We start from the raw sequence: 22,149 nt of genomic DNA on the forward strand, positions 1-22,149 counted from the left end.
GAAGGGGAGAGAAAGAGAGGGAGAGGCAGGAAGCATTTGGGCGTTAGTAATCCATCCAGAGTATCTGGGTCAGAGTCACACTACACAGTCTTGGTCCACCAACACGGAAGGAGTCACTCTCCTATTGTTTACTGTCTACTGTCAGGCAGTGTGTGTTAGTACAGTATAGGGTGGAGGGTCAACTTTGCAACCATGAGCCCAGGTCACCCACACTCTCACTGTCCAGCCTCTGCAAAACCTAAAAAGGGGATGATGTGCACTCACTACATACTCTACAAACTTAATACAAAAACTAGAAACTGACATAGGTTAGGAATATTGTGCTACCTGGGTGCAGGTCATATGGGATAGCCTACATAGTGGGAAAAGTCTAGGGTACTAAGGAGTTTTCCTTCCGCATTACCTCGTGTGTATGCATGTGTATGTGTGTGTGTATGGTGGGGGGTCTTTGTGGGGCATTTAGCCTACATAATTGCATAGCTCATTGCCGTCTAGCTCTGACGGTGCACGCACGGCGCACGCATGCCTCTAGCGTTGTCATTTATGAACACGCAGTCAGGTGTCGCGCCTCTTTCGCGTTTACCGACGACGCCCGGATTTTCCCACGTCCACGTCGCACCGGTATTTGATCTTTTTTTCTTTTTTTACACGCACGTTTGGAGAAAGGTGACGTTGTGTGTGGGCGGGGTGGAGAGCAGCGTGCTTGGTGTGCGAAAGAGAAATTCACAAACCAGTCCGGTCCATCACGCGGTCCAGTGGAATATTTCCCTCCAGAGGTTGCTCAATATTTGGCTAATGTAGCTGCCAGTACTCTGTCGTGGAAAGGATTAGAGTGGCTTATTGCGATGACGAGAAGTTTCTAACTCCCGCTCAGGCCGCCTGTCAAAGAGAGAACGCCCAGTGCTCTACAGCATCTCGTGCTGAAGTGCGCTCTTCACCGAACATTATAGTTACCGCCGTGGAGGAAAACGGTAGAACCTATCCACCGGAGAGCAACATCTCATTAAATAGAGTATTAAGGTGACAGGCCGTGGAACATCATTTAAAGTAAGTTAATTGCGATCCGTTCGACTAAGCAGCTAGTTCGCCTTCTTGGTAATGTTGGTGTGCAGCTGACAGGCATGTCAAATCCTGCAGCATGCCATCAACATCTTATATCCGGGTAGCTATTATATTCTCACTAAATGCATAGCCTACTGTGTCCATTCATAGCCTTACACCGATAACACAGATCACCGTTCATTGACGTCATTTACCAGATTTTCGTAGCTGTCATTAGGGGTAGTCTGCGGCGTTTACGGTTCTGTGGGACAGGTCCAGGTTCAGATGATGTCGGTAGGAGGAGGAAGTTGGGAAATATGCATTTAACCAAGAATATAATACCACTAGTCAAATCATTTTGAATTAGCTGGTGGATGGCGCAGAAGGACAACCTATTTGGTCTGGGTCTTTATTAACATCATCTGCCCACAATACCATGCCTAGCCTACCGGTGAGATGTGAACATTTGAGAACTGCACGCCCGAAGCACTATGTAGGCCTAGCTGCCATATAGAAATGCATGTGCATGGTGACAGCAGTTTACAAGGAGAGTAATCGTAGGGTAAACAGTTTCGCGGGTATTTATTAGAGATTACAACCAGCGACGTGGAGAGACTGGGGTGCACACTGCTCGGATGCTGCAGAGGTCCGCACGCCGTCCGCCGAGGGTGTGGTTGTGGACACCCGTCTGTCAGACTTGCAGCGCCCCCCCTCCACGTTTCATCCCCCTAGTTGGTTCCTTTTACCCCTCCCAATCTCAATCCCACGCAGTCAGGGTGATTTGACAGCTCTTTAAAGAGCTGGATGCTTCCCATATAGCTTCCCATATAGTCAATTTTAGCCTCCGCCGTTCTGTTAAGCCGGTTCAACATTGAGGCAGTATCAGAGCTAAGAATGTAGCCTTGCGTGGGTCGTCAGTGGATACATATTGAATGCGTTAAGCACACCATCCATACGCCATTACATCAATAACGAAGGTAATTACTGTATGATCCGTGGTTGCTTTGAGTGTTTATTATATGCAAACACTGGCATATTGCCATCTTTAATAGCCTACATCTTTTCTTACGGTTTTGAATGTACTCAATTTGAGCTGTAGGTGATCGTAGATCATGGTCTTTCAGCTTTAGGGTTGGTTAGCTGATTTTCTCAGCCTCTGACACCTCTATCTTCTCTCTCCAGTCAGAACCATCTGATTTGACTGGCTTCTAAACCCACTTCTCAAACCTCTACCCAGCTCTCTTTTCTCTTTTTCTTATTTCCTTTTCCCTCTCTCTTTCCCCCTCTCCCTCTACTCCCCCTTCTCCCACCTCTCTCTCTCTCTCTCTCTCTCTCTCTCTCTCTCTCTCTCTCTCTCTCTCTCTCTCTCTCTCTCTCTCTCTGTCTGTCTGTCTGTCTGTCTCTCTCTCTCTCTCTCTCTCTCTCTCTCTCTCTCTCTCATCCCCCCTTTAGAGAACCTTGTGCACATACAGCAGTTCTCCAATCACCTGGATATGTGCAGCATGACTCGAACCATGTCTGGTAGCTGCAGTAAGGCCTTCAGGCAGGCTCCAGTGTAGACAGCAATGCCAGGATAGAGTGAGAGAGACGGGCTAAATGAGATTACTGCCTGCTCTATCATTTCTGTGTGAGGGGATGGGCTTGTATTTGCAGACACACACACACAGTCATATGATGAGCATGAGAGTAAGCGGCCCAACGCTCCACGTTATGTAGGCAGACCTAGGCCTACACACTAATTAGAAGAGCATTCACCTAGCCACACGCGTACACACACACACACACACACACACATAGAGAGTGTTTGCAAGGTCCATTATAAGAAGCATGCTGCGTGTATTAAAGGCAGGCAGGGTGTGTTAGAGGCAGGCAGGGTGTGTTAGAGGCAGGCTGGGTGTGTCAGAGGCAGTTACTGTGTGTGTGGGGTCACTGACATCCTGCCTACAGCCTTCTGCTGCACACGCTCAGCTGTGATAGGCTCAGACAGGCTCCTCAGAGACTCTGATTGGAGGGGGGCCAGGCCCGCTCTGGAAAGGCCACAGGCGGCCGTTTATCACAGGCGGTTAAGTCGTCAAACCTGTACTGTGTGTGTGTGTGTGTGTGTGTGAGAGAGAGTGAGAGTGGGGGACAAACAGAGATAGGGACCTGTACTGTATGTTTTGAGAACATCACCTTATCAGGGGAATGTTCAGTCCAGATGTTAAAAAATAAAATAAAAGTTGTGCTGCAGACTTGTAGTCCACTGATCTGCCTTTTTATTTGTTTAGTGGGTGTGCATGCCTCTCAAGTCACTTCAGTTAATATTTAACTTTACACAACGTGTGTGTTTATGAGAATTAGGGATTGAGAGTGTATCTGTGAGTGTGTGTGTGTGTGCGGCTGTGTGTGTGTGTGTGTTAGTGTGTCTGTATTTTTGAGTGGCCCAGAGGTGGACCATCTGTGCTTCACTAACAAGCTTGAGTGTGTCCATTCCCCTGGCCTCACTGGAGTGTGTCCATTCCCCTGGCCTCACTGGAGTGTGTCCATTCCCCTGGCCTCACTGGAGTGTGTCCATTCCCCTGGCCTCACTGGAGTGTGTCCATTCCCCTGGCCTCACTGGAGTGTGTCCATTCCCCTGGCCTCACTGGAGTGTGTCCATTCCCCTGGCCTCACTGGAGTGTGTCCATTCCCCTGGCCTCACTGGAGTGTGTCCATTCCCCTGGCCTCACTGGAGTGTGTCCATTCCCCTGGCCTCACTGGAGTGTGTCCATTCCCCTGGCCTCACTGGATCACCAAACACAGCAGCCATACCTGTGTGGACCTGCCACTGTAGAACATAGTCAAAGTACATTATTTCACCACAGTCTATGATCAAGGCTTAAACTGTGTGCTACATACACCAGCCTCTGTATAATGTAGCCTAGCTGACCTGAACTGACCCTCAGAAAGTAGTTAGCTGTTAGACAGTGTAGTCTGAAATGGCAATATGCCTGGGACTGCCCTTAGACATAACATTCTGATGCAGCTCTATACTTCCTGTAGTGGTAATGTCACATGGTAAACACCATAGACCTGGGCCAGGCCTGCAGGGGGATATTAAGAACTGTTTTGGTGTGAGATGTTTCTAGTTGTTTCTATGAAGTATAGGAGTAGGAGTCAGATGGCTGAGCGGTTAGGGAATCGGGCTAGTAATCTGAAGGTTGCCAGTTCGATTCCCGGCCGTGCAAAATGACGTTGTGTCCTTGGGAAAGGCACTTCACCCTACTTGCCTCGGGGGAATATCCCTGTACTTACTGTAAGTCGCTCTGGATAAGAGCGTCTGATAAATGACTAAATGTAAATGTAGATGAAGGAAGCATTGTTATTAAAAAGGCTTCTCAGGTATGGAGTCTCACGTATATCCCAGTCCTATATCCTAGTCTTGTATCCCAGTCCTAGATCCAAGACCTGTGCTTCTGTGTACAACCTCAGTTCAGGTATCAGGAAGAAAAACCAGCCACCCCGCCACCCACACACAGAAAGACAGACAGACAGACACACACACACACACACATGCCGCTGTAACAATCTGCTTACCAGACAAAGGAGCTTAATCAAACAGCAGCAACAGTGCTCAAAATGTGAGCAGAAGGACTTAACAGCTAAGAGCATTCACAAACCAGCTGAACCTGAGATGGACTATGGACTATAGACTTCCATTTGGATCATTTTTATGCACACACACATAACCTCACTGACAACCAACATACAGCACCCAAACACTACCAATTAGGCTCTGATATTGGTCCACTAAACGTTCATCCACTTAGCCCAACAACCTGGAACAATATCTGGAAAAGTACTTTAACGTCTACTGCCATTTTCTTTCCGTCGGGGTAACTGTATTAACTAGCGTCAGACCAAGCCCAGAGGCTGACAAAGTCAGTGTTGAGTCTGGGAGCTGGTGGCATACAACTCATGTTAACATTAAAGGAGCTTGTTAGGTTCTTAGTCCTCATAAACTCACGCACTTCCTGTTCTAACATTCCTGGTTTGCCCCAGACCGTAAACAGCCCCACTGTTACCGGTGGGATGGCAGCATCTGGTAACGGGATGCAGAATGGAGGGTGGTGTGTGTGTGTGTGCTCCGCAGAGGTAGCAGGGTGAAGGAGCAGGCCTGACCCTTGTGTTCATGTGGACCTCTCATAGCTGCTATTAATGACCGGCTGTCCTTGCTCTCTTGTGCACTCCTCCTTGAGAAGCAGAAGTGTGTGTGTGTGCATGTGTGGGTGCGTGTCTGTGTGTGTGTGTGTGTGCGCGTGGAGTATCGATGTATACATTAAAGGTTTCATAGATGTTGGTTTAAGGAAAGAGGCCAAGGTATACTTGTATCCTCCCCTTTACACATACACACACATAGTATCCTGCCTTGGTTTTGAAACACTTGACTGAGAGATGGCAGCGACATACATGGACATCTTCAGTGGAAGCGGAGGTGTGTGTGTATGTGTGTGTGTGTGTGTGGGGGTGGGGAGGTTGATCCACCAAACATTTACATTTACAAACATTGACTTTCTATGAGGGAAATTAATGAATGTGTGTGTGTATGTGTGTGAATGGGTGTCTGTGTGCAAGGCTGTGCATCCTTCTTTGTTTTGCTGACTGTGGCTGTGGGCATGTTTCTGTGTTGCTCTTCTCTCTCTGTGGAAACGTGCATCTCTCGCCTGCTCCTTTTCATTTTTCATATCTGTGCTATTTGCACTCAGTATGAATGTTTATCTCTCTCACTCCCCCCCACTTTCTCTCTCTGTCTCTCTCCTTCCCTCTCTCTCTCTCTCTCTCTCTCTCTCTCTCTCTCTCTCTCTCTCTCTCTCTCTCTCTCTCACCCACTCTCTCTCTCTCTCTCTCTCTCTCTCTCTCTCTCTCTCTCTCTCTCTCTCTCTCTCTCTCTCTCTCTCTCTTCCTCTCTGGTTGAATGGGAGTGAGATCACCGCTCTCCTCCGCTCTGCTCCGTGACATCATCGCGCTGTCTGATGGGGCTGGAGGTGGGGTATGTAGGGCAGGAGGGGAGGAAGGGGGGGGGGGCACACCGACGTATTCATCCTGTGACTGCCCCCCTCTGGTCTCTCCAGGGTGGTGCTCCAGCTCCCTGCCCGCCCTCCTGTCTTCAGTCCTTTCCTTCTCTTCCTTTTCCACATCCATCCCTTTTTGTGCCTTATGTCGTTCGTCTCTTCCTATCTTGGGCCAGCTGCCCTCCAGCCATGCAGTGGACTCTAGATAAAGAAGTCAGGCGCTGCGTGTGTGTTTTGTCATGCACAGGTCTTTGTGTGTGTGTGTGTGTGTGTGGGTTTGGGTGTTTGTGTGCGAGGCTCTTTTCTTCCTTCCCAAGATCCTTTGCTGTAGAAGGTGGAGTTTTAAGGGCAGGGGTTGCCTTGGTAACGATTGCTGCCATCTGTGTGAGTGCTGCCGTGCATGCTCGCGCGCGTGTGAGAGAAAGAGCAAGGAGAAGCATGCTGTCGTGATGCTTCAGCGACTTCATTTTGCATTATTGATTTCAACCTCAGCAGATCGTCGAGGCTACTCGGTTACACAGTGTTTCATGAATCTAGACAGGTTTAAGGTCACAGCTACTGTACCTCACTACAGGGACATCTGTAAAGCCGTACCAAGACAGCAGCAGAACAACAGTGCAACATGGCTGACAAGTGACTACCTTATTAGAACCTGCCTTTGAGGTTATTGAGCACACGCACACAGACACAGACATACACTCTGAGTGCCAGTAGAGGGTAGCTGTGTGGGTGGAGGTGTGGGGCTCAGGCTGGCTGGCCTAGACATATTTCCACGCACAACGGAGCCTCTAAACATCCTGGGGAGTTGGATTATGATAAATGGACTGTGAGTCTATGTGTGTGTGTGTGTGTGTGCATGTGTGCGTGTGTGTGTGTGAAGGCTTTTAAATAAAATAAAAAGTGTAAGACGGGCCTCTGCTGGTGTATTTAACTGATGGGATTAATGATGATAAGGCTCTCTCTCCCCCCCCCCCCCCCCCCCCCCCCCCCCCCCCAGTGACTGACCTGTCTATCTCCTCCCTCCACAGGACTGGGGAGCCCAGAGTGAAGGGATGTAGAGGAGGAGGATGATGATGATGAAGGTGTGCTGGGTTGTCCCCGTGAGGAGGAAGAGCATCGCCTGACTCTCCTCCACCTCCTCCAATCGCTCCGGCGCCAGGACGATGTCATCGACCCCAAACCCTTCGGCCCCGCCCCATAAGAAGGGAAGGAAACCGGAGGCGATGGCGGACTCAGCCCAGACAGCCAATGAGGAGCTGCGGATCAAGCTGACGGACATCCAGATCGAGCTGCAGCAGGAGAGGGGCAAGGTAGGAGGAGGAGGAGGAGGGAGAAGCAGGAACAGGAAGGCGAGGAGGAGGGGGGAGGTGTGGGTAGGATTAGGATCATGCCGTAAACGGTTGACGACGGAGGAAGGTGAGATAATCTCAACCCCCCCCTCCTCCCCCCCCCCCCCCCCCTCCCCAGGTGTCCAAGCTGCGCGAGCGCCTCCAGGAGCAGCGGCAGGCGCGGGAGCTGGAGCAGCACAAGCACGCCGTGGCGCTGACCGACCTGCGCGCCAAGATGCACGAGGAGAAGCTGCGCGAGCTGGCGTGCGGCCGCGAGGCCCTGGCCCGGCAGCACGAGGTGGAGCTGGCCCGCAGCATCAAGATCCGCGACGGCGAGCTGCAGCGCCTGCAGGGCCTGGTCACCGCCCTGCGGGACGGGGCGGCCGACAAGCTGAAGAGCGCCCTGCTGGGGGAGGCCAGGGAGGAGGCCCGGCGGGCCTTCGACGGGGAGAGGCTCAAACTGCAGCAGGAGGTGAAGGGAGGGAGGGATAGGTGGAGGGATGGAAGTGTGGGTGGATGGATGGATGGATGAAAAGAGGTGGATGGATGGGTGGGTGCATGTGTGGGTGAGCATGGAGAAAGTGTGTGTTAGTAACTATTATATAGAGAAATATAACTATAACTATGTTATAGATTGCAATATATTCTCTAATGACTCTGCTAATGTGTGTGTGTGTGTGTGTCCAGGTGTTGGAGCAGAAGACTGCCAGGAAGCAGGCGGAGGAGGCTCTGGCCAACACGCTGCAGGCAGACAAGGCCAAAGCAGCCGATCTCCGAACAGCCTACCAGCAGCACCAGGATGAGGTGAACCGCATCAAGCGAGACTGTGAGAGAGACATCCGTCGCGTGGTGAGTCAGCTGACCACGACCACAACCAGTCACGCCTCAACCGTCGTCTGCGCTCGTGACGAGAGAGACAGGAGAGGGTTTCATTCAGTTGTGAAAAAGGGGGATGAAAGTGTAGTAACAGGTAACACAGAGAGCGAGAGCGAGAGCGAGGGGGGAAGGTGGAGGGGGAGAGAAAAAGAAGTAAGAAAGGGAGGAAGTACGAAAGAAAGAGGCAGGTGAGGAAGGGATGAAGGGGCGAGACGAATCGATGAATTATTTAGGTCGAACTACGAGGTCTGACAACCGTCCTCATGCCTTAGAGAGCAAGGACTGCCGTGAGAGAAAGAGAGAGACAGAGATTTCCCCCCTCCCCCCTCCCCCCAGATGGACGAGTTGAAGGGGAAGGACCGCGTGGTGGCGGCCCTGGAGAGGGAGCTGGGCGCGCAGGCAGGCTACGCCCAGAAGCTGCAGCTCCAAAACCAGGCTCTGGATGAGCAGCTGGGCCACGTCCGGGAGGCAGAGAAGCACCACGGCAGCCCCAAGAGAGAGGTGGCACCGCCCCTGGGGGACAGCCCCGAGCACCCCAACAACCAGGTACGCTCGCTCGTTCTCTCTCTCTCTCCCGCACACACACCGTTTCTTACTCGCTCTCCCACTGTCAGTGACTCTCTCTCGGCCCTCCCTCTCTCCCTCAGGAGGTGGAAGAGAGGGATATGAGGAGGTTCCAGCTGAAGATAGCCGAGCTGCACTCGGTCATCAGGAAGCTGGAAGACCGGAACACCCTCCTGGCGGACGAGAGGAACGAGCTGGTGAGGAACGCCCTCCTGCTCTGCTGGTCGGGACAGGATACTACTAGTGTCTGAACTCTCGCAGCAATCTGTTATCTCTGTCATGTTCAAACGCTTCCTCACTCACTAACTCACTCTCTGTCGCTCTCTCTCTCCCTCTGTATCTCTCTGTGTATTCTCTCTCACTCCCTGGTTATACCTCTCTCCCTCTCTTTCCCCCCCCCCCCCCCTCTCTCAGGTTAAACGGGTGCGCGAGGCCGAGAGTCAGATGAAGCCGCTGTTTGAGAAGAACAAGCGCATGTCCAAGAAGAACGAGGACCTGCTCCAGACGCTGCAGCGCATGGAGGAGAAGCTGAAGAACCTGAGCCGGCAGAACGCAGAGATGGTGCGTGGGGGACATGGCTACCGCTCTCTCGCTCTCTCCTTTGACTCTCTCCTTACCTTTCTTGTCCACTGGCCTGACCTGATGATAAGCCATAGGGCATAGGCAAAGAATTTAAAATGCATGAATAAAAAAGGAATGGAAGGAATGGTGGGTAATGGAGTCCTCTAGTGGTCACCGAGGACACTGTTTTGCTGACTAGACCCAGAGAGCAACCTCACTTCCTCCCTTTCTGCGCTCTCTCTCTCTCTCTCCCCCCCCCCCCCCCCCCCAGAAGGAGAAGGTGCAGTCGCGCCCGCCCCCACCTCCTCAATCCCAGCAGAACCCTCTGAAGCGGCCCACCTCGCTGACGGACTTGAGCCACGCCCACGAGGAGCAGGAGGTGGAGTTCCTCAAGCTGCAGGTTGCCGAGCAACGGGGCCTCATCGACGAGCTCACGCAGGTCAGCTTGACACGGCCAGTTGTTCTAGAAAGAGTCTGTGTTTTAATGATGTCCTTGTCAGAGGACGTCCAACCAAGGTGCCGGGTTGCCAGGTTGGAGTGCCTTTCCACTCTTGAGCTTCCACTCATACCCTGTAACCTCTCCCTCTCTCTCCTCTTTCGACTATTTTTGCTTTCCTCACTTTTTTTTGTCTTTCTTTCACCCCTCTCTCTTTCTCTATCTGTCACACCTCTCACACCCTCCTCACACCCTCTCCCACTCCTCCATGGTTGCAATCAGCTAATCAGTTCCTACTAATTCATTCATTAAGTGTGTTTTGATTCTTAGGCTGAGGCTCCTTGTTACTGATTAAAGTGGTTGAACTAAGTGGTTAGTTCATGAATGAACTAGTTCTGGGTCCAGGTGTCCTCCTTGAACTGTCAATCCTAAGGTCTGGTCCACCATTGTGAGACTTTTGGCAAACCTTAACTCTAAAATCATTAGATTGTACTGCCACAACCCTCTGCCTTTGGATGATGTTTTGATTTGGTTTGGTTTGGGTTTGACAAGTCAGAGAAGGTGCTCAGGTCAGCTTCACCTGGCTGACAGGGCTGGTTTCTCCTCTGTTGTCCTCTCAGGAACGGGACAGACTGCTGATCAACAAGAAGAACAGGAGGAAAAATGTGAAAATGCCCAAAGTAAGAGACTACTGCTGTCTGTTTGTGTGGACACGCGCGTGTGAGACTTTCACCATTTTATCTTACAGTTTTAGTCATCTTCTCTGTTGTGTACGTGTGTGTGTGTGTGTGTGAACATGTGTGTGTGACTGGTCATAGCTTGCTGCTCCAGTGGTAATGTCACTAAGCAACCAGCCTTCCCTGTTGGGCTTACGTGTTGGTTCTGTCTAATTCTGCCAATTGTCTAGTGGTGTGGTTGGTTGTGTGTGTGTGTGTTTCTAATTGGTCTCAGGAGGGAACAAGGAGAGCTTCACTCACAAACGAGTACCTGTTTGTTCTGCTTTTAAATGACATGCACTCACGCGTACACACACACACCACTCTCGTCCACATGCAGAGTCAGAGCAACAGTCTACCTAAACAGCTAAACACGACACACACTTAGTCACCGGTCGTTCTCCGAGTCTGTGTTCTGTGTATAAAGACAGGAGGAGAGACAAGCGGAAGATTCTTGATGTTGTTGTCAACGTGAGCGAGATGATTCGTCGAGTCGTGTGTTTGTGCACAGGTGGCGTAATTATGATAATTGGCTGGATTGTTAGGGGAGTTTGTGAAGTTAATGATGTTGCTAGGAGAGGAGGGGGAGGAGTCGGAAGATGTACCGTATACAAACCTCCCTCCCCGACTCACCCATCCTTCACTGGAGACTGGCACACACGGACCGCCTCGCACACAGACATCCTGGGACACTGGAAACAGGATTCCTGAACTGGGACGGTTCCTACTGGGAGCACAGGACCGCAGACGGAAGATTGCTCGGTTGAAGTGGATGTCGCCAAACTGTCTCCCTCTGTCTGTTTAGCGTGTGACACATGCCCACAAACCGAAGGCGCGACAGTACCGCAGTGAGTTAGTGGCGTGTCTAGGTGGGGCAGGGTGTGTGGAGTGTTCTAGAACAGACATGACAGAGTATCTGTACCTGGTCCTCTACCTCTCCTCCTTCGTCTGCCTCTGCGCTCTCGTCTGCCTCTACTTCTCCGGGTGCCAGGAAATGACCTACAAGCACGATGGTGAGAACTTCCTTGAGGGGAATTTAGAATTCAGAGCAACGGAAGTGTATAGGACGCCTTGCCATTAGTGAACTGTCTCTGGTATAGAAGTGTAGATACAAGATAGAACATGTTTGAGGAGAACAATGCCAAGCGACATATGGTTTCAGATTGTCAGGGATGTAAACGTTTGTTTCATTTGTGTGCAGTGCTGGAGATGGAGGGATACTGCTCTGTCATCTATGCTTAGAATTGCAATTGTGTGCCTGTTTGTGCTGTGTGTGTGTGTGTGTGTGTGTGTGTGTGTGTGTGTGTGTGTTTATGTCTGTAAATGTTTGTGTTGTGAAGCGAGTCGCGCCGTGCCATCTAATTGCCTGCTGATGTTGTGCTTGATTACTGCGGTGAATAACAGCTTCCCTCTCTCCTCTCCCTTCCCTCCTGTCTTACAGAGGCATGTTGTGGAGACATATTTTGGATTTGACGAGGAGTCGGTGGATTCTGAGACGTCCTCGCTGACCTCCTACAACACTGACCTCACAGACCGCACCCCCGCTACCCCTGAGGAGGACCTGGAAGACGTACGATCCTCATCCCTCTCTTATCTCTTTATTATCCATCTCTTTCTTCCCTTCTCCACAATCTCTCTCTCTCTTCCCTCTCTGCTTTCTTTGTCCCCCTTCTCCTCCATCCCTCTCTCTTGACCTCTCCACCACCCCTTACTCTCTCTCTCCTCGTTCTCTCTTCCCCCCTCTCCGTATGTGTGTGTGTGTGTGCGTGTGTGTGTAACCCCGTGCTGTGTGCAGGGTGTGTCTCGCGAGGAGGCGGAGCTTCGTTTCCGTCAGCTGACCAGAGAGTACCAGGCGCTGCAGCGGGCATACGCCCTCCTGCAGGAACAGACTGGGGGCTCGCTGGACGCGGAGCGGGAGGCCAGGGTGAGCAGACTCCTCCCACTTCCTGCTACCTCGTATCAACTCACTGTCCACTCTATACACAACCCCTTCACTGATCCCAAACCCGCTGACTGTACACTCTACACACAAGAGACCAGGGTAAATGATGACAAAGTCAGGCTGATTGCCACGGAAGTCAATTTTCCCAAAAAACTGATTTTTTATTATTTAGAATAAAAAGAATGCTGAACAAACAGTTGAATACCTGCAGAGTGAATGTTCATGGTCTATGATTGGTTGTCCCTGTCCCCTCCCACAGACGCGGGAGCAGCTGCAGGCGGATCTGATTGGCTGCCAGGCCAAGATCTCCGACCTGGAGAAAGCCCTGGCCGAGAGGGGGCAGGTAAAAGAGAAAAAGGGCAGGGAGAAAAAGTCCCTGGCTCCTCTCTCATTGGCCCTGCTCCTTGTCTGTCTGACGACTTTGCTTCTGGCCTGGCTCTACGCAGACAGGATCTGCCGCAGAATCCTGTGATGTCACACCGATGATGTCACAGCTCTGTGCCGGCATGCCCCGCCCCCTGTCTCTGTCAGATCTCCTTTCATCCCTGTTTCTGTTTTGGTCTATCGACTCTGGAGAAGAGAGAGAACCATCAGTGTTTCAGCTATTGATCACCAGCTCATTCATAGATACTACATGCAAATGATCTTATGACTGAAAGATCATTGTTGACAAACATGACTCTAAACAGAATGTAAACAGTGACATTTTAGTTTGTATTCATTTATAAATGCTAGTCAGTGACTTAATTTAAATTTGAAAAGTTGTTCTAACCGCTTAGGACTAAACCAATGAAGATCAACAGATGGTGCAAAGTTTCTGATTAGTGTCAGCATTTATACCAGCTATCCTTCTCTTTTATCTCTTCAAACATTCTCTGTTCTGTCTGTTGCATGGATCACCTCCAAGTGCATGCTTACTGCCTGTTTTACCACATGTTGCTTGTTTCACTTGTTCACAATTTTACGATTGGAAACTGCCTGTTTCTGCACTGCCTGTTTTTCATGAACACTCTGTTCCTACCTCGTTGGCCGTCTGTTTCGCGTCTCCAGCATGTTGTTTCCATGTATTCATGTCAGACTGTTTCTTTCTGGTGGTGGACAGATTTCATTTCATTTTTCCCCCTTGGTGCAATAAAACAGTGTTACAGCCATATGGAATGTTTGTATGTGTGTTTGTGTGTCAGGTGTTCACTTGTAACATTCAGAATTGTGTTTCATTTCTCTTGTGCATTGGGTCCGTGGGTATGGAAACCTTAAGGGATGTGAGCATTTTATAGCGGTGGGATAACTAGGTAGGGAATGTGTTTCAGGGGGATAAGGACCAGCCATACTAAGAGTCTTAGTATGGCTGGTTTGGCCTCTTCCTCCTTGTGATCTTGTGTTTCTGTGTGATTGGTGGCAGGACTCCAAATGGGTGGAGGAGAAGCAGTATCTCATCAGGACCAATCAGGAGCTCCATGAGAAGGTACTTCCTGCCTCTGTACTACGCTCTTCCTGTGGTACATGAGTATAAAAGTGACTTATCATTGAGCCGTTGAGTGTGTATGTTTCACATAGTTTTCTGTTGTGTGCTTCACACACAACAGAAGCATTGGTTTGTGTGGATTATGTATTTGTTGTCAAATAGATTGTATGTGTGTGCAGATGTGTGTGTTGCAGCAGGGAGAGTCCAAACTGCAGGCTGAGGTTCAGGATGCCCGGGACCAGAACGAGCTGCTGGAGTTCCGGGTGTTGGAGCTGGAAGTAAGAGAGTGCACTACCATCAAACTACCACCAGGGGGAGACAGCGGACTCCAGTCTCGATGCAAAACCTACATACAGTGACCAGCCCCAGCCCCATACACTCATTCACACTCTGAAGGAAGACGCACACACACACACTTGCTTATCTGTGTGTACTGATATTTGTTTGTTTTGCATGTTTCGGCCTTGCCTTGCCTTCCCAACCAGACCAGGAACATTTGTCTTTTTACGTTGAACGTTGTACAAGAATGTTGTCTCAAGCGAGATGAAGATGAACATAATTTTTAATGGAATAAAACATATTTAAGTTCACTATCCACTTCATCTTCGTTCATTTGTCTCCTCCCTGCATGTGGTTGTTTTCAAGTTTGATTTAAGTTGTCCTACAAAACAATTACATCATTTCCATCACATGTCATGTCAGCACAATTTGATGGCACTTTCTATTCATGTCATTCCCAATAAACTGCAATTTCAGGAGTGACATCATCATATGAATGGGTGCACCATTACCACTGTACACTTTGCTGAAGGTCATTTTTTTTTTACCAGAACTGGCACTTTTGTCTCTTTTTGATGACATCATAAAGCCTGTCCGTAAGATGAGTCATCATCTTAGCAGGGCCTCACAGTGATGAACACTATTTTATTGAGCCCTACTGGTTTGTTTGGCATTTTATTTTCAACTCCTCTTATTTCCCACCTCATGTTGATAGAAACGCGCTCTCTCATTTCCCATGATGTAAGTACGCCATCTTCATTATCCACACGGTCACATCTCAGCTACCACACCATATCACACTCAGTGTTTACGAGCAATGACCATAACACTACCTAAGTCTGTGGTCAGAGTGGTCAAGTTAGGCTGAGTTATGTGTGTGAGAGAGAGAGTGGGAGAGAAACACTGAAAGGGTGATGTGCGGGTGAGAGATCTCGGTGTGTGTGTCTGTGTGTGAGAGAGAGAGAGAGAGAGACCGTGTGTGTGTGAGAGAGAGATATACAGTGTGAGAGTCAGTGTGTGTGTGTGAGATGCAGTAACTGTGTGCTGTCCCTCTAGGAGAGGGAGCGCAGGTCCCCAGGCCTGAGCCTCCACATGTCAGCATCCTTCCCAGAGAACAGCAGCAGCGCCCTGCAGGTCTACTGTCACCAGGAGGGCGTCAAGGTAGCGCATGCACGCACACACAGTCACTCACACAAACACACACACACAGTCACTCACACACAAACACACTGTCACACACACACACACACAGTCATTCACACAGTCTCACACACGCAGCAGCTTGCTAGATCTACTTCATCAAGGAAGCACACACACCCCTTCTCTCTCTCTCTCTCTCTCTCTCTCTCTCTCTCTCTCTCTTGCTGTCTCTCTCTCCATCAGTGTGTTAACAGAAGTCTCCTCTCTTTTGAAGGACGTGATCATTCCCGAGCTGATGAAGAAGCTGGACATCCTGGGAGACAATGGGGTGAGAGGACCCACCTCTCCTCCCTCTGGGACCCCCCTCACCTCTCCTCCCTCTGGGACCCCCCTCACCTCTCCTCCCTCTGGGACCCCCCTCACCTCTCCTCCCTCTGGGACCCCCCTCACCTCTCCTCCCTCTGGGACCCCCCCTCACCTCTCCTCCCTCTGGGACCCCCCTCACCTCTCCTCCCTCTGGGACCCCCCTCACCTCTCCTCCCTCTGGGACCCCCCCTCACCTCTCCTCCCTCTGCGAAGACACTGAGCGTACATCCATTCTGACATGGCTCTGCCTTCTCCTCTTCCTCCCCCCCTCCCCTCCCAGAATCTTCGTAACGAGGAGCAGGTGGTGGTGATCCAGGCGGGCACGGTGCTGTCTCTGTGTGAGAAGGTCAGCCTCAGATCCTGCCCCTCCTCCTCCTCACGCGTCTGTCTAGAGCACAGCTAAGGCCCAAGGCAACTGCCACACTTCTAAACCCCGTCACCTGGCTCAGAGAGTTTGGTGTGTCTTTAGTTTGCCGTGTAGATTAGCGGAATGGGGATCAACAAGGCAGTTTCTGTGGACTAGCTCTGCCACTGAGCACGACCTACAGTACAGAGAGTCATTTTCTTGCTTTTCGATTGTTCTCGTTATCCAGTATACATGATGTTGTCAATTTTCACTTTCATCACTTTCAGTGGCTGAAGCAGATTGACACCACTGAAGCAGCCCTGACCCAGAAGATGATTGACCTGGAGAATGACAAGGTGAGAGGGACTCAGGAACTGGTCTCTGATCAGACATCCACATGGCCTGTATAAACACAATGAGAAACACACCTTTCAATCAGCTGAGTTCGGATCAGAAACGTTAACATGTTTTTTTGTTGTGATGCCATATCCTGCCGTGTGCGATGTCACTTCCAGGACCTGTTCAGTAAGCAGAAGGGCTTCCTGGAGGAGGAGCTAGACTACAGGAAGCAGGCTCTGGATCAGGCCTACATGGTACGAGCCCAGGGCATGATGGGATAGCTCTGCCCTGTACCCTCCTTCTCCCAAGAGGACTTCAGTCCAACGCACAAACACAATGTCTCACACACACTCAGCATTTAACACAAACTACATACAACATAATATCACAGACATACTATAGACTATTAGAGACATTGCTTTCTATGGCATGACCTTTAGCTGCTTATAAAGACAGGTTAAAAGCACCCATACAAGCTCTCCTCCCATCCCACATCCCAGACGCAGGTGAGCAGTGCTTTGATGTGATGTGTTTGCCTTCATGCTGTTGGGATACTGCATCTTTGACCTGCCAAGACGGGCTGAACACTGCAGACCAGAGAGAGCACTCTCTCGCGCTGGGGCATCTTAGCTGTCGAATGCAGTCCTAATCTGACATAAACAAGATATTAACAAAGATGTTTCGGTCAACTACACCTGTAATAACCTCATGCTAATCATATCTAAACAACATAATGATGGAATTGCCATGAATTCGAATTTTAGACTTCAGACTGACAATAAATGTGTTGAGGCCTTAGTTACAGATACACCCCAGTATAGATAGGTTAGTAAGGAATGAGGGCATGACAAGTCCATTTGTTTTGTTTTCCCCTCACTGTCACTTCTGATGAAAGCAGGAAGCAGCCACTGTGTGGAACACAGCATCCCTCTCTCCTTATCATGTTTTATTTGGTGTGTATGTCTCTGTTGTTGTCGGTGCATCAGTTCCACTCTATGTTGAGGTCGACCAAAGCTACCGTGTTTTGTTTGCGTGACAACCAAATGCGCTACCAAAGTAAACCTCTCATAGGCACGTCAAGATTTCTCCAACGCACGCTTACAAAGTCATGACTTTGGGACTGTAGTCACGACTTTCTGGTTACCCCACAATGCACAACATGTTTTGGACAATCAATATACAGTGGAACAGTGTTCTCCATTTCTGCCATGGTCACAGTGGTATGTGTGTGTGTGTGTGTTTGTATGGATGTGCATGTGTGTGTTCTTGTGTGCGGGCATGCTTACGCACGCGGGCGCATGTGTGTATGTGTGTGTGTGTGTGTGTGCGCGGGCCTGACAGAGGATCGAGGAGCTGGAGGCCACCCTGTATAGAGCTCTGCAGCAGGAGCCGGGGGCGGCGGTGGCGGAGTCCCTGTCAGACAGGCAGAGGGAGGAGCTGAGGCTAGCCGTGGACAAGCTGCGGAGGCAGATACTCAGGCAGAGTCGCCAGTTTGACAGTCAGATCCTGCAGGAGCGCATGGAGCTCCTACAGCAGGCGTACCAGGTAAGCCCCGCCCCCTGTTCTCTGCCCCGCCCCCTGTTCTCTGCCCCCCGCCCCCTGTTCTCTGCCCCCGCCCCCTGTTCTCTGCCCCCCGCCCCCTGTTCTCTGCCCCTGCCCCCTGTTCTCTGCCCCCTGTTCTCTGCCCCCTGTTCTCTGCCCCCGCCCCCTGTTCTCTGCCCCCGCCCCCTGTTCTCTGCCCCCGCCCCCTGTTCTCTGCCCCTGCCCCCTGTTCTCTGCCCCCGCCCCCTGTTCTCTACCCCCGCCCCCTGTTCTCTGCCCCTGCCCCCTGTTCTCTGCCCCCGCGCCCTGTTCTCTGCCCCTGCCCTCTGTTCTCTGCCCCCGCCCCCTGTTCTCTACCCCCGCCCCCTGTTCTCTGCCCCTGCCCCCTGTTCTCTGCCCCCCCTGTTCTCTGCCCCCCCTGTTCTCTGCCCCCGCCCCCTGTTCTCTGCCCCGTAGAGAAGATGCAGTATCCCTACTCTGCCCATACCTGTGTGTTTAGAGAGTCCATGGTAGGTGGATATAGACACAGGGGTGGAGAGAGAGAAAGCGAGAGAGAGATATCTAGATAGTGTGAGAGTGAGAGAGAGATAAAAGGGATGCAGTGTACAGTGTGTGTGTGTGTGTGTATGTGTGTGCACATTGTGTCCTGTACTTCCCTCCAACCCTCACTGTGTTCACCAGTGTATACCTTAACACCACTCCAGGATTTTAAAACACCACTCATTTCAACTCTGCATTCCTCCACACCTAACCTCAACCGAAACCACAACTTTGAACTGTTTTATAAACTACATCAGCTACTCTCACCTATTCTCACAACAACACAAGTATAAAAAAGATTCTACCTGCTAAAATGTCTACTAACCTGTAGTGACGATGTAGAGTTTATAGTAAATCATTCCGTGTTCTTCAGAGAGATCCAGTGTCTTCTAAGTGGTCTTCCCTCGGCAGTCTCTCCTCCATCTCTATGGACCAGTATCTGCAGCCCCTAACTGATCTCTGCTCCCCAAAACACGCTGTCTACCAGTGTCTCGCTCCCCTGGCTGGGTCTATGGTCCCGTGGTTAGGGCCTAAGCCTCGGGTGCTTACGAATGTGCTGCGGGCAGAATGAGATGTTGAACTCGTTTTGAACGCAGCCCTGAGTTTGCGGTGGTTGACAATGAGGGGTGTTGCACAACTTTTAGGATTGCCTAATCACTGCACTGATTCACTGAGCCTACGTGGATTTGTACAGATTTCACGCCTGTCCGAGTGTGTTAGTCTTGAACGTTGGAGTGACTGACGGAGGGAGAGAGGGAGACACATTTCAGCCAGGACCAGAGTTACCAAGGGCTACGGTTTAGGCTCTAATCTTCTTTTTCCTAGACCCCAAATCAGCTTACAGTCTCTTAGCTCAAAGATGGAGTCCCTCATTGTCCATTGTTGCTATTTGCTGGTTGTCATGGCAGTTCCCACCATGCATAAAGCTGCACAACGGTGTCTACGGTAACCAGGAGCGTTGTGGAAAGCAAGTTTTGGGATAGGCCAACGTTTTTTGGGCCACATTCCTAAAACCCTTTTAGTACCCATGTCCCTTATATAATATACGATACTATAAGAATATAGGACTCCATAAATAATTCTGCGGATGCTCTCAATAAAGATGGTGATGGAGTTACAGAATACAATGGCTGAAAAGTTGATCGGATGTAGAAATCCTTCTCATACTGATTGTCCTGTGTCCTGCCTAGAGCCAGTTCTAGGATGGTATGTCATTGGGTTTGGCAGACAGATCACGTTTAGCTTTAGAAAAAGCGAATGAATTGTTAGATTATAATCTTACTTCATGAATCAAAAGTAATCTAATGGATGGGCAAGGTCCAACCAAGCAAGTCCTAGAACTAGGTACTCCTGGTACGGTATACTGTGTACCTTCTGGTGTTGTGGCTCTGATGGTCACCTGGGTCCATGTGGAGTGTTACTGCTCGTGGTCTGCCTGGGCAGATGACGCTCAGGGTCTGGTGTGGTTTCTCTTTCTCTTCCAGAGGATCAGAGAGCTGGAAGACAGGATTGAGACGCAGAAGAAACAAATCAAGGACATAGAGGAGAAGGTAGAAGCGCTCTCCTGCAGATCTTCTGATGATTGAACTTGCACTGTCCTGTCCCGGTTCAACTTTCAGAATAACACTTTCCCTCCCTTTCTCTTTTTGTTTGTTTCTGTTTGTGGTCGTTGTTTTAAATCCTTCTATTCTTTTAGTTTTTGTTCCTGTTTCTGTTTTTCTCTCTAGCTTTTATTCTCTGGCCTTAATGAAGCAGCGTACGTAACAACATCAGGTAAGAATGCACAGAGAGGTGTGATGTGGCCCTCACATCTACAGGACAGCCAGACAAGAGTGACAGAGGTGGGGATGACGATGGGGATGACAGTGATGGAGATGACTATGGGGATGACAGTGATGGGGATGACAGTGATGGGGATGACAGAGATGGAGATGACAGTGATGGGGATGACAGTGATGGGGATGACAGTGATGGGGATGACAGTGATGGAGATGACGATGGGGATGATGATGGGGATGACAGTGATGGGGATGACTATGGGGATGACAGTGATGGGGATGACAGTGATGGGGATGACAGTGATGGAGATGACGATGGGGATGACAGTGATGGGGATGACAGTGATGGGGATGACAGTGATGGGGATGATGATGGGGATGACAGTGATGGGGATGACAGTGATGGGGATGACAGTGATGGAGATGACAGTGATGGGGATGACAGTGATGGGGATGACAGTGATGGGGATGACAGTGATGGAGATGACGATGGGGATGACAGTGATGGGGATGACAGTGATGGAGATGACGATGGGGATGACAGTGATGGGGATGACAGTGATGGGGATGACAGTGATGGGGATGACAGTGATGGGGATGACGATGGTGCACTTCCCTGACCCTCTAGGTGCCAAGGTGCTCAGGTGGAGAAACGAGGATGAATCACGACATATTCATTTTTTTTATAGACTGCTCACTAAACCTTATGGCCTTTTTGATAAATGTGCACTTTGATAAACCAAACCGCCATCTTGGAATGCAAAATAAAACACAGGACTTTTCATGAGAAGGGGAAACATTTCACAGACTTTGTGAGTGACAGATGCAGTAAATTGTGTGTGGGTTTTTTTATGGAGGAGATCTACCTTGTGGGTTATTTGTTCGTGGAGCCTTGAGCCTAACGACCTCCGAACGGGGAATGTGTTGAGACAACCTCGAACTTTGTTGTGTCGTAAGGAGCAGAACCCAGTGGAACACAACCAGAGGGGCCTCAAACTCAGGAGAACACAGAGCCGGGCAAGGAACCAGTGCAATCATGGAGGGAGAGGGAGATGAAGGGAGGACCGAGGAGGAAGGGAACGGGTTAAGAGACCGAGTAGAGAGAGAGAGGGCAGAGAGGAAGTGTGAGGGGAGAAGGGGAGGGGGGGAGAGGGGGAGGGGGGGCAGTGGGCTAGGGGGCACTTCTCTCTCGGCCCAGCGAGCCAACCACCGGACGCAGAAAGTTCCTCCGAAAAGATCAGTGCCCCCGGAGCGTTTCCATGGAAACCGGAGTGCGTAGCCAGAGCCGAACTGAAAGAGTCCGAAGGACGAGGACAACAGCGGAGGGACACTTGGGAGAGAGAGCGCTGGCGTTTTCTGGAGGTAAGTCACTCTAAAGAATCTCGTTTAATATACCCCAATACACCTAACAGTAATGTAATCTGAAGTGTTTGATCTGAAGATCATACTATATTAACCAACAACAACCTTCAGAGCTGACCTGTCCTGTGTATGTGTTACTCATTGGTGGCATTCTTGGTCTAATCCCAGTTAAGCTGTAACCATGCTGTAACTGGTAGACGAACTGCGTGGGAGGGGCTGGTCCTGTCATGGGGCGGGGCTTATTTTGGTTGAGGAGAGGAGGGGTGGGGAGAGGTGCCAGGGCAGAGGACAGAAGAGAGTGGAGGAGAGGAAAGAGGAAGAGAGGAGGAAAGAGGGGAGGAGAGGAGTATAGAAGGGAGGAGAGGAGGGAACTGTCAGAAATATTAATCTATCAAGCATTGCACAGTCAGTCGGTGAACAATTTAAGAAAGCTTTATTGCTTGCGCCCGGCCCACAAGGAGACAAAAACATCACACGCCATTGTGCTACAAAGTTTGT

The 22,149-nt window shown here is 50.3% G+C and overlaps 1 protein-coding gene across 1 annotated transcript; it reads left to right on the plus strand.

The window, feature by feature from the left end:
- The first annotated feature begins 750 nt into the window (after window positions 1–750).
- On the plus strand, window positions 751–20,258 carry jakmip1 (janus kinase and microtubule interacting protein 1). Its single transcript, XM_067247274.1, has 22 exons — window positions 751–1,047; window positions 7,100–7,381; window positions 7,539–7,871; window positions 8,087–8,248; window positions 8,612–8,821; window positions 8,923–9,036; window positions 9,254–9,400; window positions 9,672–9,839; window positions 10,457–10,516; window positions 11,994–12,122; window positions 12,348–12,476; window positions 12,754–12,837; window positions 13,897–13,959; window positions 14,139–14,237; window positions 15,295–15,399; window positions 15,653–15,706; window positions 16,025–16,090; window positions 16,378–16,446; window positions 16,606–16,683; window positions 17,771–17,974; window positions 19,996–20,061; window positions 20,208–20,258. The coding sequence occupies exons 2-22, from the start codon at window positions 7,235–7,237 to the stop codon at window positions 20,256–20,258; spliced, it is 2,538 nt and encodes an 845-aa protein (XP_067103375.1). The 5' UTR covers window positions 751–1,047; window positions 7,100–7,234.
- The last annotated feature ends 1,891 nt before the right edge of the window (window positions 20,259–22,149 follow it).

The sequence above is a fragment of the Osmerus mordax genome, chromosome 12 (assembly GCF_038355195.1).
Source record: "Osmerus mordax isolate fOsmMor3 chromosome 12, fOsmMor3.pri, whole genome shotgun sequence".
Classification (NCBI taxonomy): domain Eukaryota; kingdom Metazoa; phylum Chordata; class Actinopteri; order Osmeriformes; family Osmeridae; genus Osmerus; species Osmerus mordax.

Excerpts from the sequence above, each read along its gene's own strand:
- jakmip1 (XM_067247274.1), top strand. The coding sequence starts at position 7,235 with ATGTCATCGACCCCAAACCCTTCGGCCCCGCCCCATAAGAAGGGAAGG. Across the intron at positions 8,249-8,611 it reads AGAGAGACATCCGTCGCGTG|ATGGACGAGTTGAAGGGGAA; the intron begins GTGAGTCAGCTG and ends CCCTCCCCCCAG. Across the intron at positions 9,840-10,456 it reads TCATCGACGAGCTCACGCAG|GAACGGGACAGACTGCTGAT; the intron begins GTCAGCTTGACA and ends TTGTCCTCTCAG.